General features: G+C 37.1%; 1 protein-coding gene across 1 annotated transcript; it reads right to left on the reverse strand.

Annotated features, from left to right (window-relative positions):
* Positions 1-158: 158 nt before the first annotated feature.
* Positions 159-18724, reverse strand: LOC306860118 (anoctamin-7-like; the record flags this gene model as incomplete). The annotated part of the gene is made up of 23 exons (XM_079401658.1): positions 159-1121; positions 3554-3685; positions 4357-4447; positions 4748-4890; positions 5299-5504; positions 5933-6069; positions 6853-6950; positions 7577-7631; positions 7720-7831; positions 8070-8172; positions 8307-8405; positions 8531-8668; positions 10930-11073; positions 12091-12187; positions 12740-12830; positions 13082-13247; positions 13385-13495; positions 14108-14165; positions 14270-14406; positions 14519-14626; positions 14713-14906; positions 14983-15100; positions 18593-18724. 23 exons carry the CDS (start codon positions 18722-18724, stop codon positions 1098-1100), a joined length of 2694 nt encoding a protein of 897 aa, XP_079257784.1. The 3' UTR covers positions 159-1097.
* Positions 18725-20425: the final 1701 nt, after the last annotated feature.

Here is a 20425-nt window from a genome sequence, read left to right on the forward strand (position 1 = left end):
CATCTTTCCAAATCTGTAATGAGAAGCGCTCATAAGGCAGTTTAAGACATGGTCATATTGATAATTGCTTATTTTTTATAATCTTTTTGCCAAATTGTGCAGTTCTACACACAAGCACAGCAAACCTTGAGTTTTTTTTTTTTTTTTTTTTTTTTTTTAAAGGTTGCAATTATTATTATTATTAAAAGTTTGCAATTATTTCATTAATTTTTTTTTTTTAAATCAGAAATAAATTGCAATTGCATTTTTTGCCCAAATAATGCAGCCCTATTCAAAAGATAAGGAATATAATGCACAAGTCTTATGGACCACTTATCTTTTTTTTTTCCAGTGCTTATTTGAAGCTTGACAGTCCCTGATCATCATCAACTTTCATTATTCAAAAGAGACTAGTGTTAACATTAGTCAACACATTTCCTTTTGAGTTCCACGGAACAAAGGAAGTCATATTTATTTGCAATGACGTGCGTTTTTAACTTCTGGCTGAACTATCCTTTTAAATCCTGTCCTCCAGCATGTAAACACTTCATTGGTTTTTGAACGGTTATTGAAACTAGCTTTATTTTAAAACATAATTCCTTAAACAGCCCAGAGATAGACATGACAAATGCAAATATATTAAGGTATTATTCAGAGAAGCATTTCACACTAGCACAATGTAGAATAGGCTTCTTAATGTCTTCCACAATTTTCATTTTGTCAGTAGTACAAATATATACTTTAGTATTAATGTAGAAAAGCAAACCTCCCTGTCCTCCCTCTAAATCCGAACAAGGATATATCATTTATCGGAAAGGCAGAGAGAGTGAGATGTGTAGGTGATCACGTCTTATATATAGTTGGAGCTAGAGGAAGTCATATGTAAACAGCCGTTTGTTAAAGTAGAGGTGGTAGTGTACAATTTTGGCATAGACCTCTACATTTTGAAATGCATGCTCACACACACTCAATGAACCACCACAAAACCAAGCCAAGTTTCAGTCCAAGTGCATTTTTTCCCCCAAAACAAGTCCGTCTTGGATCACTTCTAAGGGTGTAAAGTGTTTTCTTAGCGACTATGCCCCCTTCTGGAGAAGCCCCTGCCCTGCAGGTCAGTCTCATGTAGCGAGGCGCTTCGCTTGCTTCAAGGACCAGCATATAAGGAGAAAAGCAGAGAAATAAGAAGAAAAAAAGTACATTGTTTAGAGGCATCCTTAATTAGTCACAAAATTTTATTAAAGGGATGGTTCACCACAAATTTACCAAACCTGTATGAGTTTCTTTCTTCTGCTGAACACAGAAGTATTATGAAGAATTTTGGTAACCAGATGGTTGATGGTAGCCACTGAGTTTCATGGTATTTTTTTTTTCCAGTCAATGGGTACCGGCAACTGTTTGGTTACCAGCATTCTTCAGAATATCTTCTTTTGTCCTCAACAGACCAAAGAAACTATTAGGTGTAGAACAATTTGAGTAAATGATGACAAGCATGTTTAATTATAAATTTAATAATTTTTAAATTATACATTTTTAATTTATTGAGAGACAGGTCTGTTTCTAAACTATTAAAGTAAGTAAAATTTTAAAGGGATAGTTCACCCGAAAATGAAAATTCTGTCGCTACTTGCTCACCCTCATGTCGTTCCAAACCCGTAAGATCTCCATTCATCGTCAGAACACAAATTAATATATTTTTGATAGACAGCAAGGATACTACCACGGTTACTACTAAGTCCAGAAACGTAGCTAGGACATCGTTAAAATAATCCATGTTACATCAGCGATTCAAAAGTAATTTTACGAAGCTACGAGAATACTTTTTATGTGCAACGAAAACAAAAAGATTTTATTCAACAATTCGTCTCCTCCGCATCACCCTGGTGCCATTTTGGAGAGTATCCACTGAACATAAACAACGTATGCTGTTCTGTGTCAGCGGTGCCACGTGGATACGCTGTTTTCGTTCAGATCAAAGCGTAAACAACGAATTGTTGAATAAAGTCATTATTTTTGTGTTCTTTGCACATAAAAAGTATTCTCGTAGCTTTGTAAAGTGACGTTTGAACCGCTGATGTCACATGGATTATATTAAGGATGTCCTAGCTACGTTTCTGGACTTTAACTGTGGTAGTATCCTTGCTGTCTATGGGAGGGTCAGAGTTCATCAAAAATATCTTAATTTGCGTTCTGAAGATGAACGGAGGTCTTACGGGTTTGGAACGACATGAGGGTGAGTAATTTAATTACAGAATTTTCATTTTTGGGTGAACTAACCCTTTAAATACAACTTAAAAACAATATACCCTACAACAGGGCCATAACCAGCACAAACATTTCAGTGGCAGACTCTTAAACTTTTACATTTAGTTCCCCATAACCTTGAATATTGTATTACGTCACTGTTCAGAATCCAGTCCACATAGCCAAATATACAGTCTGACCTTAAAGAAGCAGAAGCATCATCCTAACACATATTTTCCAGAAAAGTGGGTTGAAAATGTTTTGATCTTTTTCCCCCCCTCTACTCTACAGAATATGTGAAGTACATAAACCAGGGCAGTAAAAAAGTAACGGTAATTCCAAGGTCTTTGCTCCACTTTTACTAGAGTGCTGGAACTGTGTCACACATTAATTTCACTTTTTTTAAAATATATTTTTGTGAAAATGGAGATGAATAGAAATAAAAAGAAATAGCAAGGATATTAAAGGAAAATAGCATTCAATTTATCATTACATTTATTTAAATGAGTGAATTTAAAATTTTGGGATTGTTAAGATATGTTAATGTTTTTGAAAGACGTCTCTTATTCTCATCAAGGCTGCATTTATTTGTTCAAAAATACAGTAAAACAGTAACATTGTGAAATATTAGTACAATACGAAACACCTGTTTTCTGTTGCAAAATTTAGCAAAAATTGCTAAATTAAAAATATTTGAACGGTAGTGTATATTTCAAAGCCTTTTCTGCTTTTTTGGTCATGACACAAGGCCAACCGCTGAGGCTCTGCTCTAGGTCGAACAACATGAAGACTTGTTAATATTCCTCAGTAATAAAATCTCAGGCTGCATCTGAAAACAAAAGAATGCATTCTGAAGTACGGAGGCATCAAGGTGTGTCTGAATCCAATGTTAGCTTCACTTGTTTCCAGATATGGCTTCATCTGATTTTTGAAGGCAGCATAGATGCATCCTTTGCTGTGCATTCAATTCTATGACACCTGAGCTAAAAAATAAAAATGGTGTCCAAAAGTTGTGATTGGTGGTCAGTTTGTGCGTAAATGTAGGTTTTGACCAAATTAGTATTGAAGTAAATGAATATTTGCTCACCAAATCAAGTTCTCTCTCTTTTGTTGTAGATAAATAAACTGTTCTGAGAAGTCGGTCTGAAATTAATTTTGTGAGGTACCTATCAGGCAGTGAAGCATCAGGTCAGCTGCCTAAGCTTTCGGACGCAGCCTCAGTCTGAGAGTTCTCTGGTGTGAGTGGTAATAAGAACAAGCATGGCTCACGGTGAGTGGGCACTGGAAGGTGTGGACGTCACTATGTGCACTAACATCACCTAAAGCTACTCACCAGCAGGGCCTCCTGGTTATCAGCCAAAGCCTCCTTAGCGAGGTAACGCTCCCGCTTGATCCTCAGCTCCAAGGACTCAGGGATGTCGGGAACCATCCAGTCAATGACACGCAGGACGACGAACACCACATGCTGAGGAGTACACACACTTTATTAAGATGACCAGAGAACAGAAATAATTATTAGATAATAATAAAGAGACTGTAAACAATCAGGTCATTATATAGAAAGCGTAAATTGCCATCAGCAACGCATCATAATGCGAGATATTTCTGGGTAGAACATAATATTCAGAAATCCTACTCACATTTTTAGGTCACAGACTGATTTTTTAAATCTCTTTATTTCAGTAATAATGAAAAATGGATAGATTCTTGATATATAAAGATCTGATATAAATATAAGAAAGATTTTGGTGATATTTATATGGCTTAAAGCACTTTTATCCACTTCACTTATCAATGCTTTCCATTATATTTGATTTGTTCGTTCATTTACTAATGTATTTTTTTATTTACTATTTTTTTTTAAATCTATTTAATAATATTATATACATTATTTCAACTAGTTTATGTATCTTTTTTCCTTGTGTGTGTGAGATGCTCTTTACTGTCAAATGTGTTTGTACAATATCATTTCTGTTTATTTAATTAAAAAATAAAGGCTGGAACTTTAATGAAAAGTTGACATTATCTACCAGAGTAAATAGGGTTCATTTTGATTTCATGTTGACTTCCCAGTACAGACCAATTTAAAGGAAGAATATGACTGATGTGGTTTGCAGGAGGAAGATCAATGATCACCTCAAAGGCAATGATAAATCCCAGTCTTACAGCCAGAAGCTCCCAATACACCAGCGTATATTTTCCATTTTCATCCCGAAATGCTTTATATCTGAAAACAAGAAAATAAAAAAAAATGACCACAAGAGAAGAAAATCGAACAGTGCTGACAGCTACAATTTTACAGTTCACTGCTTTGATTAACAATTTTCCCCTCTACTGCAAAACTGTCCAACAGCCAGGAAACTCCTGAGAAACAAGATTAATACAATAATACAAAATACAATAAATCCAGATTATTTTATTTTTTTTAAATCCTGAAATAACAGAAAATTTATTTTTTTGCAAGTTTACATTGCAAAACTGATATATTCAGATTTCTTGCACTATAAAACAGCATTAGCAATGTTACCTGCACACAGTATGACTGGAGTAGTTATAACTGGGTGGAGAGTAAGCCAGCGTGAAGTTGACATATCCATGCAGGTCATTGTTAAACTTGTACTGGTACAACAGGCGAGGCAGAAAATCTGAGGTAAATGCAATGAGGAAAGCCTGTGGGGAAAAAAAATTATAAAAAAATAAAAAATCACGAGCAAATCTGAAACCTTGCAAGATGTTCAAAATAATGTTGGATTAATGTAATGTAACAAGACAAGTCATTTATGTATGTCACAAACCAAAAATGACCAATATCACACTAAATGTGCAGACATTAACTGCAACTCTGTGAAATTTTATTATTTTAAAGTTATTTTAGTTAGAATCTGCCCGATCAAGAGTACTTGTGAAAACATTCCCCATGCTTATTTTGCTTTCAATTTGGTTATGTGAATTTATCGTGCTGACCATGAGAAAGCGGCTTCATATTTGTGTGAGCACATCACTATTAACAATGGAGTATTTTTTACTGCAAAATTTCAGAAAATTTGAAAAATATTACTCGTTTTTGTAGGCACTCACATTGACTATGACAGACACATGAGACAGAGCCTCCAGTATGATGAACCACACACCGATGTGCTGGGCTCGCTCTGCCACAGGTCTCCGGTATTCACACACAAACTTATAAGCATCCAGCCTAACTTCCACCCAGTTATTCAGCAGAGCGAAGAGAGGAGCCAGAGGAAAGGCCGCCACAAAAATGGTGATGAAGCCAAACTGCAGGACTGGCAGCAATGAAGATCAAATATTGTAAGTTCATTACAAGCATAGCAAGAGCATCTGTACAGAAATGTAACATCAATTTAAAGTTTATAATAAGTTGCATGATTACTTTAGGTAAAAATATGCTACATTAGCAGAAATGACTATGACAAGCAGTTCCGTATTATAAATACTGCTGTTGAGAAGTTTTGGGTTACTAACACCAAACTTTTGACTGGTAGTGTACTTACTCTTATATAACGATCTTGGCTGTTAGAAAAGTTTTTTATTTGTCATGTCTTATCTTGTCTAGTACACCAAGTGAACCAGGACTGCCACTGGTGCCCCTCAAGAAATAAGGTCCATGATATTCCAGTGTCAGTAGCTACACATTTTTTGACAGAAACTTGCAACAAAAGTCTCATTAAAAAGTGAAATATTATCATCTTACCAATCTCCAGATACTCGTCAAAAAGCCCCTCACATGGAATCAACTCATAGTCCTGCTCCCAGCGCTTGGGCTCCTCTGCCTTCTGGGCCTTTTTGACAGATGATAAGGCCCGTTTCTGTCTCCAAGCCTTTATTTTACTGAAAAGCAGAAAGAGGGAAAGAATGAGACAACCAAAGCAATAGGCACGGTGTTCAGTTGATGATTGCTCTTCTGAGGTTATTTCTAGGTCTAAAATAGAACTGTGCTCATTTGGAAGATCCGGTATTGCCTGAGTTTGACTCCGGTGATGAATAATTGATAAGGGAGTGCTAAAAGCTTTTCCTGTGTGACATTTATTCTGCTAAACTGCTAGAACAGCAGCCTTAGAGGAGAGACATGCTGCAGTATTGGCAGTGATACAGTCATCTGTCTGCTCATTGCACCCTACAGTGATATCTGCAAATGAATCAATATACAAAATCAATCAGTAAAAACAGCTATTCTTGCTCACATTTACACATTTTTATTCTCGCACTGCTGCATGATGAGCCCATCTATGATTGTAGGGACTTATACTGACTTCTATTGTTGTATAAATAAAATTATATTTTCAATCCTCTACCCGTAAATCTAACCCTCACAGACATGCTTTTGCAGTTTAAGAATGTTCATTAGAATGTTTATTAATTATTCAATATGTTCTCCATAATGTAGGCTAAGCCTGACCCACACATCCACCTCCACAGAAGATTGCTGCGCCAACCCTGCAGCACTGACCTACACTGCTGACTTGCTTTTCTCAGAGGACCAAATCAAATCATTTTGATTCTGCAGTGCTGAGACTCAAGGAGTCTTCTAGTGTGGTTTCCTCTACAATATAATAAGCTTTTATTTGCAGCTCCAAAAAATATGACTAGTCAGGCTCTGAGGGAGAAACGTACGGGATGACAAACTCCTGAACGTTGTTGATAAGTTGTTTTCCCACCATGATGATGCAGAGCTGCTCAGCCAGTTCTATCAGACAACCTCCAGGTCCGCACTGCAACCACACATGCACAATCATTAATATTTTTTTTAATAAATCTCTTATGCTTACAGAGGCTACATTTATTTAGTTAGAACAATTAAATAAACAAAAAACTATTAAAATATTAAACACCTGTTTTCTATTTTAATATATTTTAAATGTAATTTATTCCTGTGATTCAGGGCTGAATTTTCAGCAGCCATTACTTCAGGTTTCAGTGTCACATGATCCTTCAGAAATTATTCTCAAAGGCTGATTTGATGCTCAAGAAACATTTCTTGTTATTATCAATGCTGAAGATGAATTGAAAGTTCAAATAAACAAATAAAAATATTCATTGGAAATTACTGTAACTTTTGCGCTATTTAATGCCTTGCTGAATAAAGGTATTATTTTCTTAAAAAAGAAATATTACTGACACCAAATGTCTTTCCAAATGGAAAACTACTTCTGTTTTGAAAAAGCAACAAATACAGTGCAACCTATTGTGGATGTTTTGCCTTTATTACAAGGCTGTCTGGAATTCATGACTCTGATTTGCTATCTTTTTACAAAATATAGTTGTCTGAAATAAAATATGATAAAATAAAATAAAAACTGATTATATGTAATCATAAAACTGCAGGCAAAGCACTCACATCCTCATTCCGCATCCCAAACAGTGTGCCATAATGACCAGGATAGCCCACAAATCTGCAATAAAAGTGCACTGAAAGCTTTGTTCTGGAAAATTATGGCACAAAAGATTGCTTTGTTCTGGTAGGCTAATTTAAAAGGTTACCTGCCCTTGAAGAAGGCTACATAGAAGGGCGACGAATAAAAGTTGACAAACTGGAAGATGAAGACTTTGAATGTAAAGGCATCTTCATATTGTGTCTGTGTTCTGTGCATTTCTGTAGGGAAAAATGTTTCAGGAAGAGCTTTATTTGGGGAAACAAGAAATTAGACTTATTTGATGGCATGTATGTGTCTCAAAGCTTTATTGAAACTGCCACAGAAAGTAGGACTAAGGACTAGAGTCCCAATGGCGTACTGATTCTCAAAGCAAGCCTGAACCACACAAAATGGCAACACTGGTCTGATTTGATTTAAAGCCCTGGGCATGGGAACTGATGTGTGCAGAAAGCCTACCCCATTTAGTGAGCTGTTCTGCCAGGGCTGTGTAGACCTGCCCCATCAGCAAGATCAAAGCCAGGTTCACCAAACTGCTGGAGATATTGGCAATATTCCCAGCCTGGAAAAAAAATGTGCGCGCAGAATGGATTCAGAGTTCAAGAGCTACTGCAGGTGCGGAGGAGATAAATGAAATGGTGCAGCATGGTAAGTTAGCTCATACTTTAATTTAATGCAGATCGATGGGGTGCCTACCTGAGTACGCAGAACAGAACTCCCAGTTTCAAACATCATTACACTCACTATACTACGGTATATGATCACTGTGACCAAGAAGATCATCACTACACACAGCTGGGAAAACAAGGTGAGAGAAAGAGAAACAATTACGGGTGACAATTATGACATCTCTCTCTTCTAACTGGCCAATTCAAATTTTGTAGACCCATTAAAACTCTGACAACTCCAGTGGGTCTCACCATTATAACAATGACCATAGAGCCAGTCAGCATGCGTGAAATCCGGGCTTTTTCTGGAAAGTAGGGTTCCTTTACTCCTGTCACTGGGTTTTCCTCCATTGCAGGGGCCATGGCAACAAACTCAGGACGTGGTGGTTCCTGTTCATTAAAAAAAAAATAAGAAGCTATTTTTACCATTTCTGATATACATAGTCAATCTATTAAAACCCACAATGCTAGAAATAATTTTTTTAAATAATATATATATATAATAGATGAACCTGTCTGCACTCCTCACTCACAATGTTTTTTATTTCCTGCTATTTGCACATTCCCTTGCACATTTCTACCTCCGGATGCCGTGAAGGTCATTGGCCATACATATGCTACTTACATACCTCTCTTTATAATGCACCTTCTGTTTATATTCCTTGCAACCTAAATCGTATGTACAGTCATTTGCACTGAGCTAGTCTCTCCCCATCAACCTCATAACTTGCACTATATGTCATAAAACAATGTATATACACATTTTTTTTATATCTATTTATAAACCTGTTATTTGCACTTCTGGTTAGATGCTAACTGCATTTCATTGGCTCTGTACTTGTACTCTGCACAGTGACAATAAAGTTGAATCTAATTATACATACACATACAGTGGGTCAAATAAGTATTTGATGCCGATTTTTCAAGTTTTCCCACTTACAAAGAATGGAGAGATCTGTAATTTTCATCGTAGGTACACCTCAACTGTGAGAGGCAGAATCTAAAAAATCCAGAAAATCACATTGTATGATTTTTAAATAATTAACTTCCATTTTATTGCATGAAATAAGTATTTGATCACCTACCAACCAGCAAGAATTCTGGCTCTCACAGACCTGTTAGTTTGTCTTTAAGAAGCCCTCCTATCCTCCACCTGTATTAATTGCACCTGTTTGAACTTGTTACCTGTATAAAAGACACCTGTTCACACACTCAATCAATCAGACTCCAACCTCTCCACTATGGGCAAGACCAATGAGCTGTCTAAGGACACTAGGGACAAAATTGTAGACCTGCACAAGGCTGGGATGGGCTACAGGACAATAGGCAAACAGCTTGGTGAGAAGGCAACAACTGTTGGCGCAATTATTAGAAAATGGAAGAAATTCAAGATGACTGTCAATCTCCCTCGGACTGGGGCTCCATGCAAGATCTCGCCTCGTGGAGTATCAATGATCCTGAGAAAGGTGAGGGATCAGCCTAGAACTACATGGAAAGACCTGGTCAATGACCTGAAGAGAGCTGGGACCAGTCTCAACGGTTACCATTAGTAACACACTACACCGTTATGGATTAAAATCCTGCAGCGCACGCAAGGTCACCCTGCTCAAGCCAGCACATGTCCAGGCCCATCTGAAGTTTGCCAAAGACCATCTGGATGATCCAGAGGAGGCATGGGAGAAGGTCATGTGGTCAGATGAGACCAAAATAGAACTTTTTGGTATAAACTCCACTCGCCGTGTTTGGAGGAAGAAGGATGAGTACAATCCCAAGAACCCCATCCCAACCGTGAAGCATGGGGGTGGAAACATCATGCTTTGGGGGTGCTTTTCTGCAAAGGGGACAGGACGACTGCACCGTATTGAGGGGAGGATGGATGGGGCCATGTATCGTGAGATTTTGGGCAACAACCTCCTTCCCTCGGTAAGAGCATTGAAGATGGGTCGTGGCTGGGTCTTCCAGCATGACAATGACCCCAAACACACAGCAAGGGCAACTAAGGAGTGGCTCCGTAAGAAGCATTTCAAGGTCCTGGAGTGGCCTAGCCAGTCTCCAGACCTGAAACCAAAAGAAAATCTATGGAGAGAGCTGAAACTCTGTGTTGCCCAGCGACAGCCCCAAAACCTGAAAGATCTGGAGAAGACCTGTATGGAGGAGTGGGCCAAAATCCCTGCTGCAGTGTGTGCAAACCTGGTCAAGAACTACAGGAAACGTCTGACCTCTGTAATTGTAAACAAAGGTTTCTGTACCAAATATTAAGTTCTATTTTTCTATTGTATCAAATACTTATTTCATGCAATAAAATGGAAGTTAATCATTCAAAAATCATACAATGTGATTTTCTGGATGTTTTTTTATATTCTGTCTCTCACCGTTGAGGTTTACCTAACATGAAAATTACAGATCTTTCCATTCTTTGTAAGTGGGAAAACTTGAAAAATCGGCAGTGTACCAAATACTTATTTGCCCCACTGTATACACACACACGTGTTTTTGTCGAGTTTTTGAGTAAAAATCTAAACATCCCAAATTTTTCTAAATGTTGAGGCTAAATACCTAACATGTTTGTTTCATAACGACAGTGCCTTCTTGTATTTTTTTGCTGTGAAAGGGGAAAAAAAAAAAATCCAATAATCAAAAACACATCAAACCTCCTCTTCGTGGAAATTCATGCAGTCCCAGTGGTGAGCGAGAGTGGCATTCTTGCGTTTCCAGTATTCCAGGAACGTGACGGCCCACAAAGACATGAACACACTGAAGAAGACAGTGCCGGGATGATCAAACAGATAGCCCACCTAAAGATGAGTTGAGATTAACCATGATATGTTTTTATATCACTATTGACCATACAACATTTCAAAAATTACATGACAAAACAACTACATTGCCATTCAAAAGTTTGGGATCAGAATGATTTTTCATGTTTTTTTTAATGGATACTCATCAAGGCTGTATTTGTTTGATTAAAAATACAAAAAAACTAATATTGTAAAATATAATTGCAATTCTAATATTGTTTTCCTATTTTAATACACTTTAAAATATAATTTTCATCAGCCATTATAGTCTTCAGTGTCACATAATCCTTTAGAAATCATTCTAATATGCGGATTTATTATCAGTGTGGAAACTGTTGTGCTGCTTAATTTTTTTTGGAACCTGTGATACGTTTTACTTTGATTGTTTGATGAATAAAACGTTTTTAAAAACAGCATTTATTTAAAATAGAAATCCTTTCTAACAATATTAGTCTTTACTATCACTTTTTATCTATTTAACACATCCTTGCTGAAAAAATTACTGACCCCAAACTTTTTAATAGTAGTGCGTTTTATAACACAAAATTTATATTTTAAATAAACACTGTTCTTTTTAACTTTTTATTTTCCAAAGAATCCTGAAAAAAAACATCACAGGTCCCACAGCCCAACTGTTTCCAACATGGACTATAAATCAGCTTTTTATAATGATTTATGTAGGATCATGTGACACAGAAGACTGGAGTAACCCTTCACAGGAATACATTAGAAGTATATTAAAATAGAAAACTGTTATTTTAAATTGCAATGATATTTCACAAATGTACAGTTTTTCTGTATTTTTGATCAAATAAATACAGCCTTGATGAGCATAAGAAACTTCTTTAAAAAAACATAAAAATTCTTACTGATCCCAAAATTTGAAACAGCAACGTATATTTTACATAAAGTCAGTATGTACTCCATACACAATCATAAACTACTGTATACAAACATATCAAATGCTTCACATGTGTCTTTCACATACAGACAATACTTGACTCATCTGATTACCTTGGCCATGGGACAGATGTCTGATATATTCCAGGGTTTACAGGTTTCACACAGAGGACACATTAGATAAAGTCCTCCACTCTCGCAGATTTCCTTCCTGTAGATGGCAAATGCAAACAGGGAACAATGGTAGAGCTAAAATGAAAGCAAACATACAGCCTGTGTTTTTGAAGTGCATTCTCCTGGTGAAATTGTGTTGATAAAACAGAAGAAAATATTAGAAACTTGGTAGGAATGTAATAAGAGTGTGTTTACTAGAAACAATAGTATAGTTTTATGTTAAGAACAATAGACCAAGGAGGAAAAATATACAAATTAATGCTTCTAGGATATTAGATGCACATAAAGTTCTTCTAATTTTGTATCGCTTTAAAGTCTCTTGCTCTCCGATTCTCGTTATTTTGCTTGCTTATTCTGAGGTATAAACTGCAGCAAATATTTCCAACTCATCGCTATTAGCCCTTCAAGTGCATGCGGTCAACAGTTGCTATAGTAACAAATAAAAGTCATAAAGCCCATTGATATGACATTATTTCTGATAGCAGCGAAATAGCTTAGAGGAGCACTAAATGTGTGAGTCATGTAGAGCAGAAAGAAGTTCAGTGCAGCAGCTGAAACACTAGTAATCGATAATATAGGAGACACTTACGCTGGGGTATTGGATCCCATTGTCAAAATACCCGAAACAAAGACGCACGTCCCAACCAATGCAGCAGGCAAAAGCCAGGCTGTGTAAAATCCTGTGAACAGTAGAATTTGGTCATTATTGGTTATTATAATTGGTAATATATTGACAGTGCTTGTTTTTGTGGTTTGCAACATTAGCAATGCCTAGGCAATGGGTTTCAAAACCTATAGCATTAAAAAAAAAAAAAAATTGATAACAAATATATAAAAACAATATATATAAAATATTAAAGCATAAAAAAATGTGTCTGTATTATGCATTATGCATATGCAAATATGAATAGTATCTATGGTACCTACTCACCCAACCATGCAAAATAAAGCGCAATCTTCTCTCCAAAGTATTCACGGATGTGATCTAGAGGCTGGTACTTATACCATTTTAACCAGTTGGACCAATAGTGGTACAGTACCTGCCTCTTGTTCAACTGAACAGGCTGCATGTCACAACCTGGGAGCTCAAATGGGCCCTTTAAAAAAAAAAAAAAAAAGCTGACAGTGTATGAAGTTGTACTTTTAATAAGACATACATGTTTTAAGTGCATCGCTGTTCTTTTAATAAGACACGTTTGAGGCACATTGCAGTATATGGTGTGTTGTGCCTAACCTCATGCAGAGGGAATGCACCCGTAAAAGCCCCCTCATTCAGAAGACGAGCGACTCCAACTTCTGCACGCTTCCTCCTGCCATACACAGTCCTTGCTAAGATTTCATACACCTGCGATGAGCACAGTTATTATTATATACACTTATTCCATCATATACACTACCATTCAAAACTTTTAAGTCACTAAGATTTAAGAAATCAACACTTTTATACATCAAGGATACATTAAATTTATCAAGTCACAATAAAGACTTTTACATTGTTACAAAAACAAAATATTTTAAATAAAAGCTGCACATTCTATTCATAAAAGAATTCTGAAAAATATGTATGAAGGTTTCCTCAAAAATATTTAAGTGCCACAACAACTGTTTTCAACATTGATAAGAAGAAATGTTACTTGAGCATCAAATCAGAATATTAAAATGATTTCTGAAGGATCATGTGACACTGAAGAAATTGCTGCAGAAAATTCAGCTTTGCCATCATATGAATATATTAAATTTAAAAATATATATATTAAAAAATAAAAATGTTATTTTGATCAAATGCATGCAGCCTTGGTGAGCAAAAGAGACTTATTTGGAAAAAAAAAAAAAAAAAAAAAACAAACCTTACCAACCCTAAACTTTTGAACGCTAGTGTTTATAATCGTTTATTACACTATTGCATCTATGTGATACCCAATTCTGCTTTTCTCATGGCTGTTTACTGCACACTCACGATGCGGTGTCTTTGTGTGTTGGTGAAGTAATTTTCACGGTCATCAGAGCCCAGAAATCTGAAAATCAAAGTAAATAGCTATATTTACACATCTGTTTCTGCAAGTACAGTAGATGATCATCTTGTACACTTCTTGAAAAAAAGAAAAAAAAAAAGCCTAACTTTTCCATTTTGGACTTGCGGAAGGCACATGTGTAGTAGTCCACAGGACGGTTGGGGACTGAGTCTTTCATGATGTTCGGCACCCAGAGCTTCTGAAGAACTCGAGCAGAAGTATTGAAGTCTGGGTGCAGCTGTGCCTTTCAATAAACATATACAACTCATATCAGAGCTCACTTCACTTGATTCTAGTGTTATTTTAAGCTCTCAGTATTTGTGTTGGGAAGGTGAACATGAAAAGATGGCTCTAACCTGCAGAGGTGCTCTAAGACATAACTCCTCAGCGTAGTACACTAACACATCCCACGGAGCATGGAGCTTCAGATAGTGTATAGTCTTTTTTACACTGGATGATTCCTCCTGATAATAAAGAGAAAACTATTAGAAACAACACAGTAAGTACCATAAATGGCACTGCACTGAGAAAATTAACCTAATAGCTTAACCTTTTCCATCAGCAGTCCAGCACTCGGGAGGTTCTGGATGAATTTGTCCCTCCATCGGGCCAGCTGAGCTTTTCTTTTCTCTGACCTGCTCTCCACCTGTGCTGCTTCTACTGCTTCCTCTGTAGCCTCTCCTTGCAACTGTCCCCGACTTCGACGCTTGCGACGCACCTTCACCTCCCACACCAGCACAAAGTCTGGGGCAAGAACGAATTTGACTACTTGGGCAACAAAGCAGTTGGCATATTTATAGTGTTTTAATCAAACCATTACCTATTTTTGTTTGGCCGTCTCTGAAGTAGTTGCCTGAGGGGTGAACAGGTGGGCTTGAGGTCTGCTCACAATGAACATATATGGGGTCATCATCCTCATCATTAGCCGCAGTATTCAACTGTTAGGACAACATGAATATATTTAAGCAACACAGAGCAAAGGAGCTGTTGTTCTGTCTTTTTTTGTGTGTTAGCAAAAATAGTATTAAGTGGAAAATCAGAGCTGAAAATCATGTGTGGGCCACATTACATTTACATTTAGTCATTTGGCAGATGCTTTTATCCAAAGCGACATACAATTGGGGAATACAAAAAGCGATTCATCTTGAAGAGGCAATCAGACAGAGGAAGTGCTCGTAACACCAAGTCTCAGTCACTGTTCAAATAAGTACAAGCTAGTAAGGGAGGGAGAGAAAGATAGAGGGAGAGAGTGAGTTTTTTTTTTTTTTTTTTTAAGAGTTTAGGATGAAGTCAAGTACTGCCGAAAGAGATGAGTTTTCAGTTGTTGCTTGAAGATTGACAGGGATCCAGTATTCCGGATAGGGGTGGGAAGATTATTCCCATTATTATATATATATAAGATTATTATGGTGAACGAGAATGTTCTGGAGAGTGATTTTGAGCCTCTCTGTGATGGTACCACAAGCCATCGCTCACTAGCAGATCTCAGACTTCTGGAGGGGATGTAGGTTCGTAATAGTGAGTGGAAGTAGGAGGGTGCTGAGCCTGTGGTAGTTCTGTATGCAAGCATCAGTGTCTTGAACTTGATGCGAGCTGCCACTGGTAGCCAGTGCAAGGAGATGAAGAGAGGTGTAAAATGCGCTCTTTTGGGCTCGTTGAAGATCAGTCGTGCCGCTACATTCTGAATCATTTGTAGAGGTTCGATTGTGTTTGATGGCAGACCGAAAAGTGCCTGGACAAGAAGTAACTTCTAACACAAGTAAAACACAACTTCTAACAGCGCTTCTCTCAGGCTGCGTCTTCGTTGCGATCCGATTTAAGGCTTTTGTCGGTAAACTACCTTAAAGGAATAGTTCTCACAAAATTTCTGAAAATGTACCCATCCTCAGACCATCCAAGATGCAGAGGAGTTATTTGTTAATCGAAACAGATTTTGAGAAACTAAGCATTAAATCACTTGCTCACCAGTGGATCCTCTGCAGTGAATGGGTGCCGTTAGAATGAGACTTCAAACAGCTGATAAAAACCTATAAATAATCCACAAGTAATTTGCATGACTCTGGTCCATCAACTATGCCTTGTGAAGTAAAAACCTGCATGTTTGTAAGAAACAAATCCATCATTTTAACTTTTTGCTTCTGGCCAAAGTAGTCCAATAACTCTTCCACCAGTGGAAAAAGCCTATCCCCTGTTGTCCTGTCAAATCAAAATCCACCAATATATATATTTTTTTAATTTGTTCAGAACTGTTTTCACTTGTAAACAGTGCTTGGTCATATTTCTCTCCTGATTCAGATGAGATGACTTTCTCACTGGAGAAAGCAATACTATGGATAGGACTCTTATTTTAACTGGAAATAAAACATGTTAAAGATGAATTTATTGCAAACATGTAGATTTTCGCTTCACAGTTAATTATTGTAATATTTTTATCAGCTGTTTCAACTCATTTTGATCTCTCATCAAGTCAAGTCAAGTCTGCTTTATTGTCAATTCTTCCACATGTACGGCACATACATACAGAGAATTGAAATTGCATTACGCTCAGACCCTTGGTGCATACAGTTAACATTTAAGACACTGACAGTAGACGTTCAAATACAGATAAATACAGCTTAACATATGTACATACAACTATACAGATATACAAATGAGGACATTGTAGAAAAATAAAGAAAGAGATAGATAAAGTGGCATAAGGCACATGGCAATTAGAGTGCAAACCAGTTAAATAAAACAAAACTGTGCAGACATTAGTGTGCATTTAAGCAATAAATGTTCATATATTTTCTCTGTAACAGTTTTATTTATACTTTTATATATAGGCTATGCACAAATTAAACGACTGGTTTTGTGACTCAATCCTTTATAAAGAACCAGGAATCACTGTACTATATTAGACCCACTGATTTTAGATTTTTAGTAGGCTAGTTATTATATCTTTAATAAATAAAAAAATATTAAAATCACAGAGATGGTCTCTTTTACTCATTAAAAGTGCTCACGTATATTTCACAGATTTACAGCTCCGAGTGATTTAATATTCGATAGTTATGCAGGTCTATGTGGCTACAATGATCGAGTGTTAATGAATATAAATTCATCCCGTACACAGATTAGAACAGGCACACACAATGAGGGTGTGGATACAGAAATATTTTGCGTATAAACTCCCAATTTAGTGCTGATCCATGGCCTGCCGATCCTCAAGGAAATATGAATGAAGCGCTATTCAGCCTGAAGAACCAGGAGGTGCTGTCAAGAGTTTATTTGTAAACAATGACTTCATCTGACTAAAATTACCATGGAGATAGGCCTATAATACTAGTTAGCACATAATATTTCTGTAATATGGCCAAATCAATTACAAAATCGTACACAAAGGAATGCGCATGCTCGGGTCTACACCAATAAGATTTGCCGTGTTATAAACCAATGGAATTGGGGGTGTGTCGCCCCACCCCAATCGTCCAGACTGCACTCTGGAGTACTTGACATTTTCAGCAATTTTTTTTTTTTTATGTGAACTATTCCTTTGACTGTCAGTGAGTGTAGAATCAGGGCTGAAATCATGTGGAAGGCAGCATTACCAGATAAATATTTCTCGGGCAATTGCGATGCATCATCACTCAGATTGTCTTTGAACATTCACACATACCATTAACTGTTGATGAGTGGAAAATCAGGGTTAGTAGTTTGCGGGAAGCACCAAATATTTTGACTTATTTGCGAATCGACCATCAGTATAAAGTGTGTTCTGACTGGAAATAACATCAAATGACGATAAACAGTTGTGTAATGTGAAATGAATGAATGAAAAGAATTAAATGAATCAGTGTTTTTGACAGAACAGGTTGAGTGAATGATTTAAATGACTCTAAATGATTATTAATAAAGGCTGTCACTTGTCGCCACCTACTGGTGTAATGTTGTAACCTACAGAAAGAGTCGATGGAAAAATCTCCACCACTAACGCACAGACTGACAGGCTCGTCTAGAATGCACAAACACTGACAAGCAGAGTGATATAAAGTGAAAAGTCTAGCAGTTGGACCTCTGCTCGGCCAATCAAATTCAAGGATGGGAATTTGTGAACTGACTGTTGTAAAAGAGAATCTGACAAAAATTACAACTATACTGGGTTTTATTGAAATAAAACCGGTAAAAGCAATAAAGGATTTAACCCATTAGCAAAAATATAATTAATAAACCCTTAATAAATATGTCTAAATACTGAATTAATATAACAAACCACCAGGTTGTCAAATCAGCAAAGTCATGTGCTAATTAGACAGCAATTTTAGCACTCAACCGAACAGCTCTGCAATGAGTTAGACACAGCAACTAGAACTCTTGCTTTGATGAACAAATGTATCTCGTAAAGTATGCATCAGTACATACTGCCATACAACACAGATCAGTACACTCACATATCTGGGAGGGATGAAGTCCCCATTTTGCAGGCTTCCATAACTGTCTGGACCATGAGTCTCGCCGCTGTAGTCCAGATCCAGCAGAACCTCCCGGTCCATCAGCACCTCAGGGTTCCTCTTCTTCAGCATGATAATCAGAGACAGCCAGAATCAAATGCTGAGGTGGAGCTAGAAGAGAGTAGGTCGCTCAACTCTCATTCAGAGCTTTAGTAAAACTGATCTATGAACACAGTCCCATGTTCCAGTCCAGGCACTCCTGCAGAACATAAGCGTCCAATAAATTATGCACATAAATTAAATTTGAGATAAAAGTATAAGTGCATTTCCTGCCCCCAAAGAAGTGCTGCAGGAGAGGAGACAAGAGGAAATGCGCTAAGTGCCTCTATAAGCGGATGAGACAAAACAAGGGCAGAAGTGGGTCTGCAGCATCTCTGCACTCTCTCTCTCTCTCTCTCATTCACTGCATCCCTCTGTCTCCTCAGCACTCTAGAGGGCCACTTACCGTAAATCCTCTGGCATACGAGCCTATCCTTTCATCTTCAGCAAGGAAAAACACATGTAAATACACTTTACAAAAAGAACGCATATATCCTGTTTCCTGTTAAAGACAGATGCAAAACGCAGTATCATATACAGGTAGACAAACCACTATACATCTGAGACTCTTGAGGTGATGATCAAATTTTTAATGCATTAGGATTCCACATAAATTCGGTCTCAGATACATTATAGACTAAATTGCGTGTTTTAGAAGGAGCATAAATCTTATTGCCTAAGGATGTACATAATCTATTGGAAGGAAGGACAGACCAAAACCCTTCGGTGCAAAGAGGTAAAACGTTGCATTGCATGGATATTGAAACATTGCCACCTGAAAGTTAGAAAGAGTCAGAGAGGAATACTGCTTTACATTGCTTTAGTTGCATTGCCATTATTTGCATAGTGCATATTTATGTCTTGCACTAATCATTAGCACTTAACAGCAATTAAAGTCTGCCATTAGCCGTTTGAATGGTATTTGCAGACTTCTGGGTCAGTCTAAAGTGCTGCATGCTTGGCTGAGAGCCACAAATAGCTCATATTTCTCACTATTCAAGTGCAAGAGCTTTGTGAGATATATAAACATTTAGAGTACAAGTGATTGGCATGTTCTCAAAAAAAACAAAAACAAATCTCTGTATGTACCATGCAATTCTTTTTGCTTGATATGTCCCCATCACAGCCCACCCCACCCCAATCTCTGTGGTGTGTTAATATTTTGATGTTACTGCAGCAGTGCAGACAGAGGGGGGAGAAAAATAAAGAAAAGGGGTTGGGCAGTTAAAGTGAGAGGGAGGAGGGTTTGAGTACCTTCTGTGCATTGAGTACAGAGGCAAGGATGACTGGAAATGCAGCAATGCCACCTGACTGCAGAAATTTACCACTATATGAGGAAAGCAACATCAGAATTGGAAACGTGGGTCCAAATTATGCAGAATAATTTTCATAATAAAAACATTTTTTTTTAGATGTTTCCCATTATCACTGGATCTGCCAGTCTCTATAAATGTTTCTGCACATGCATGGAAAGTAGCACTAGATATTTTGGGGTTTCCTAAGAAAGAGGTTGATGAAAAAATTACTGTGAAACAAGCTAGAATAGGATACCTTCATATTGTGAACAAACCTATTTAGGTCGTTTAGTCTATAGAACTTGATCAAATGTTTCTGCATGTGGAAAACAAAAACTATATATGAAGCAACAAGAGGACTTTAGTTCTATAGCACTGATTTGTTCAATTTTGGTCAGAATTAAATACAACTAATGTGCAATAATGTCACAGAACATAA

Source organism: Barbus barbus (assembly GCF_936440315.1).
Source record: "Barbus barbus genome assembly, chromosome: 41".
Lineage (NCBI taxonomy): Eukaryota > Metazoa > Chordata > Actinopteri > Cypriniformes > Cyprinidae > Barbus > Barbus barbus.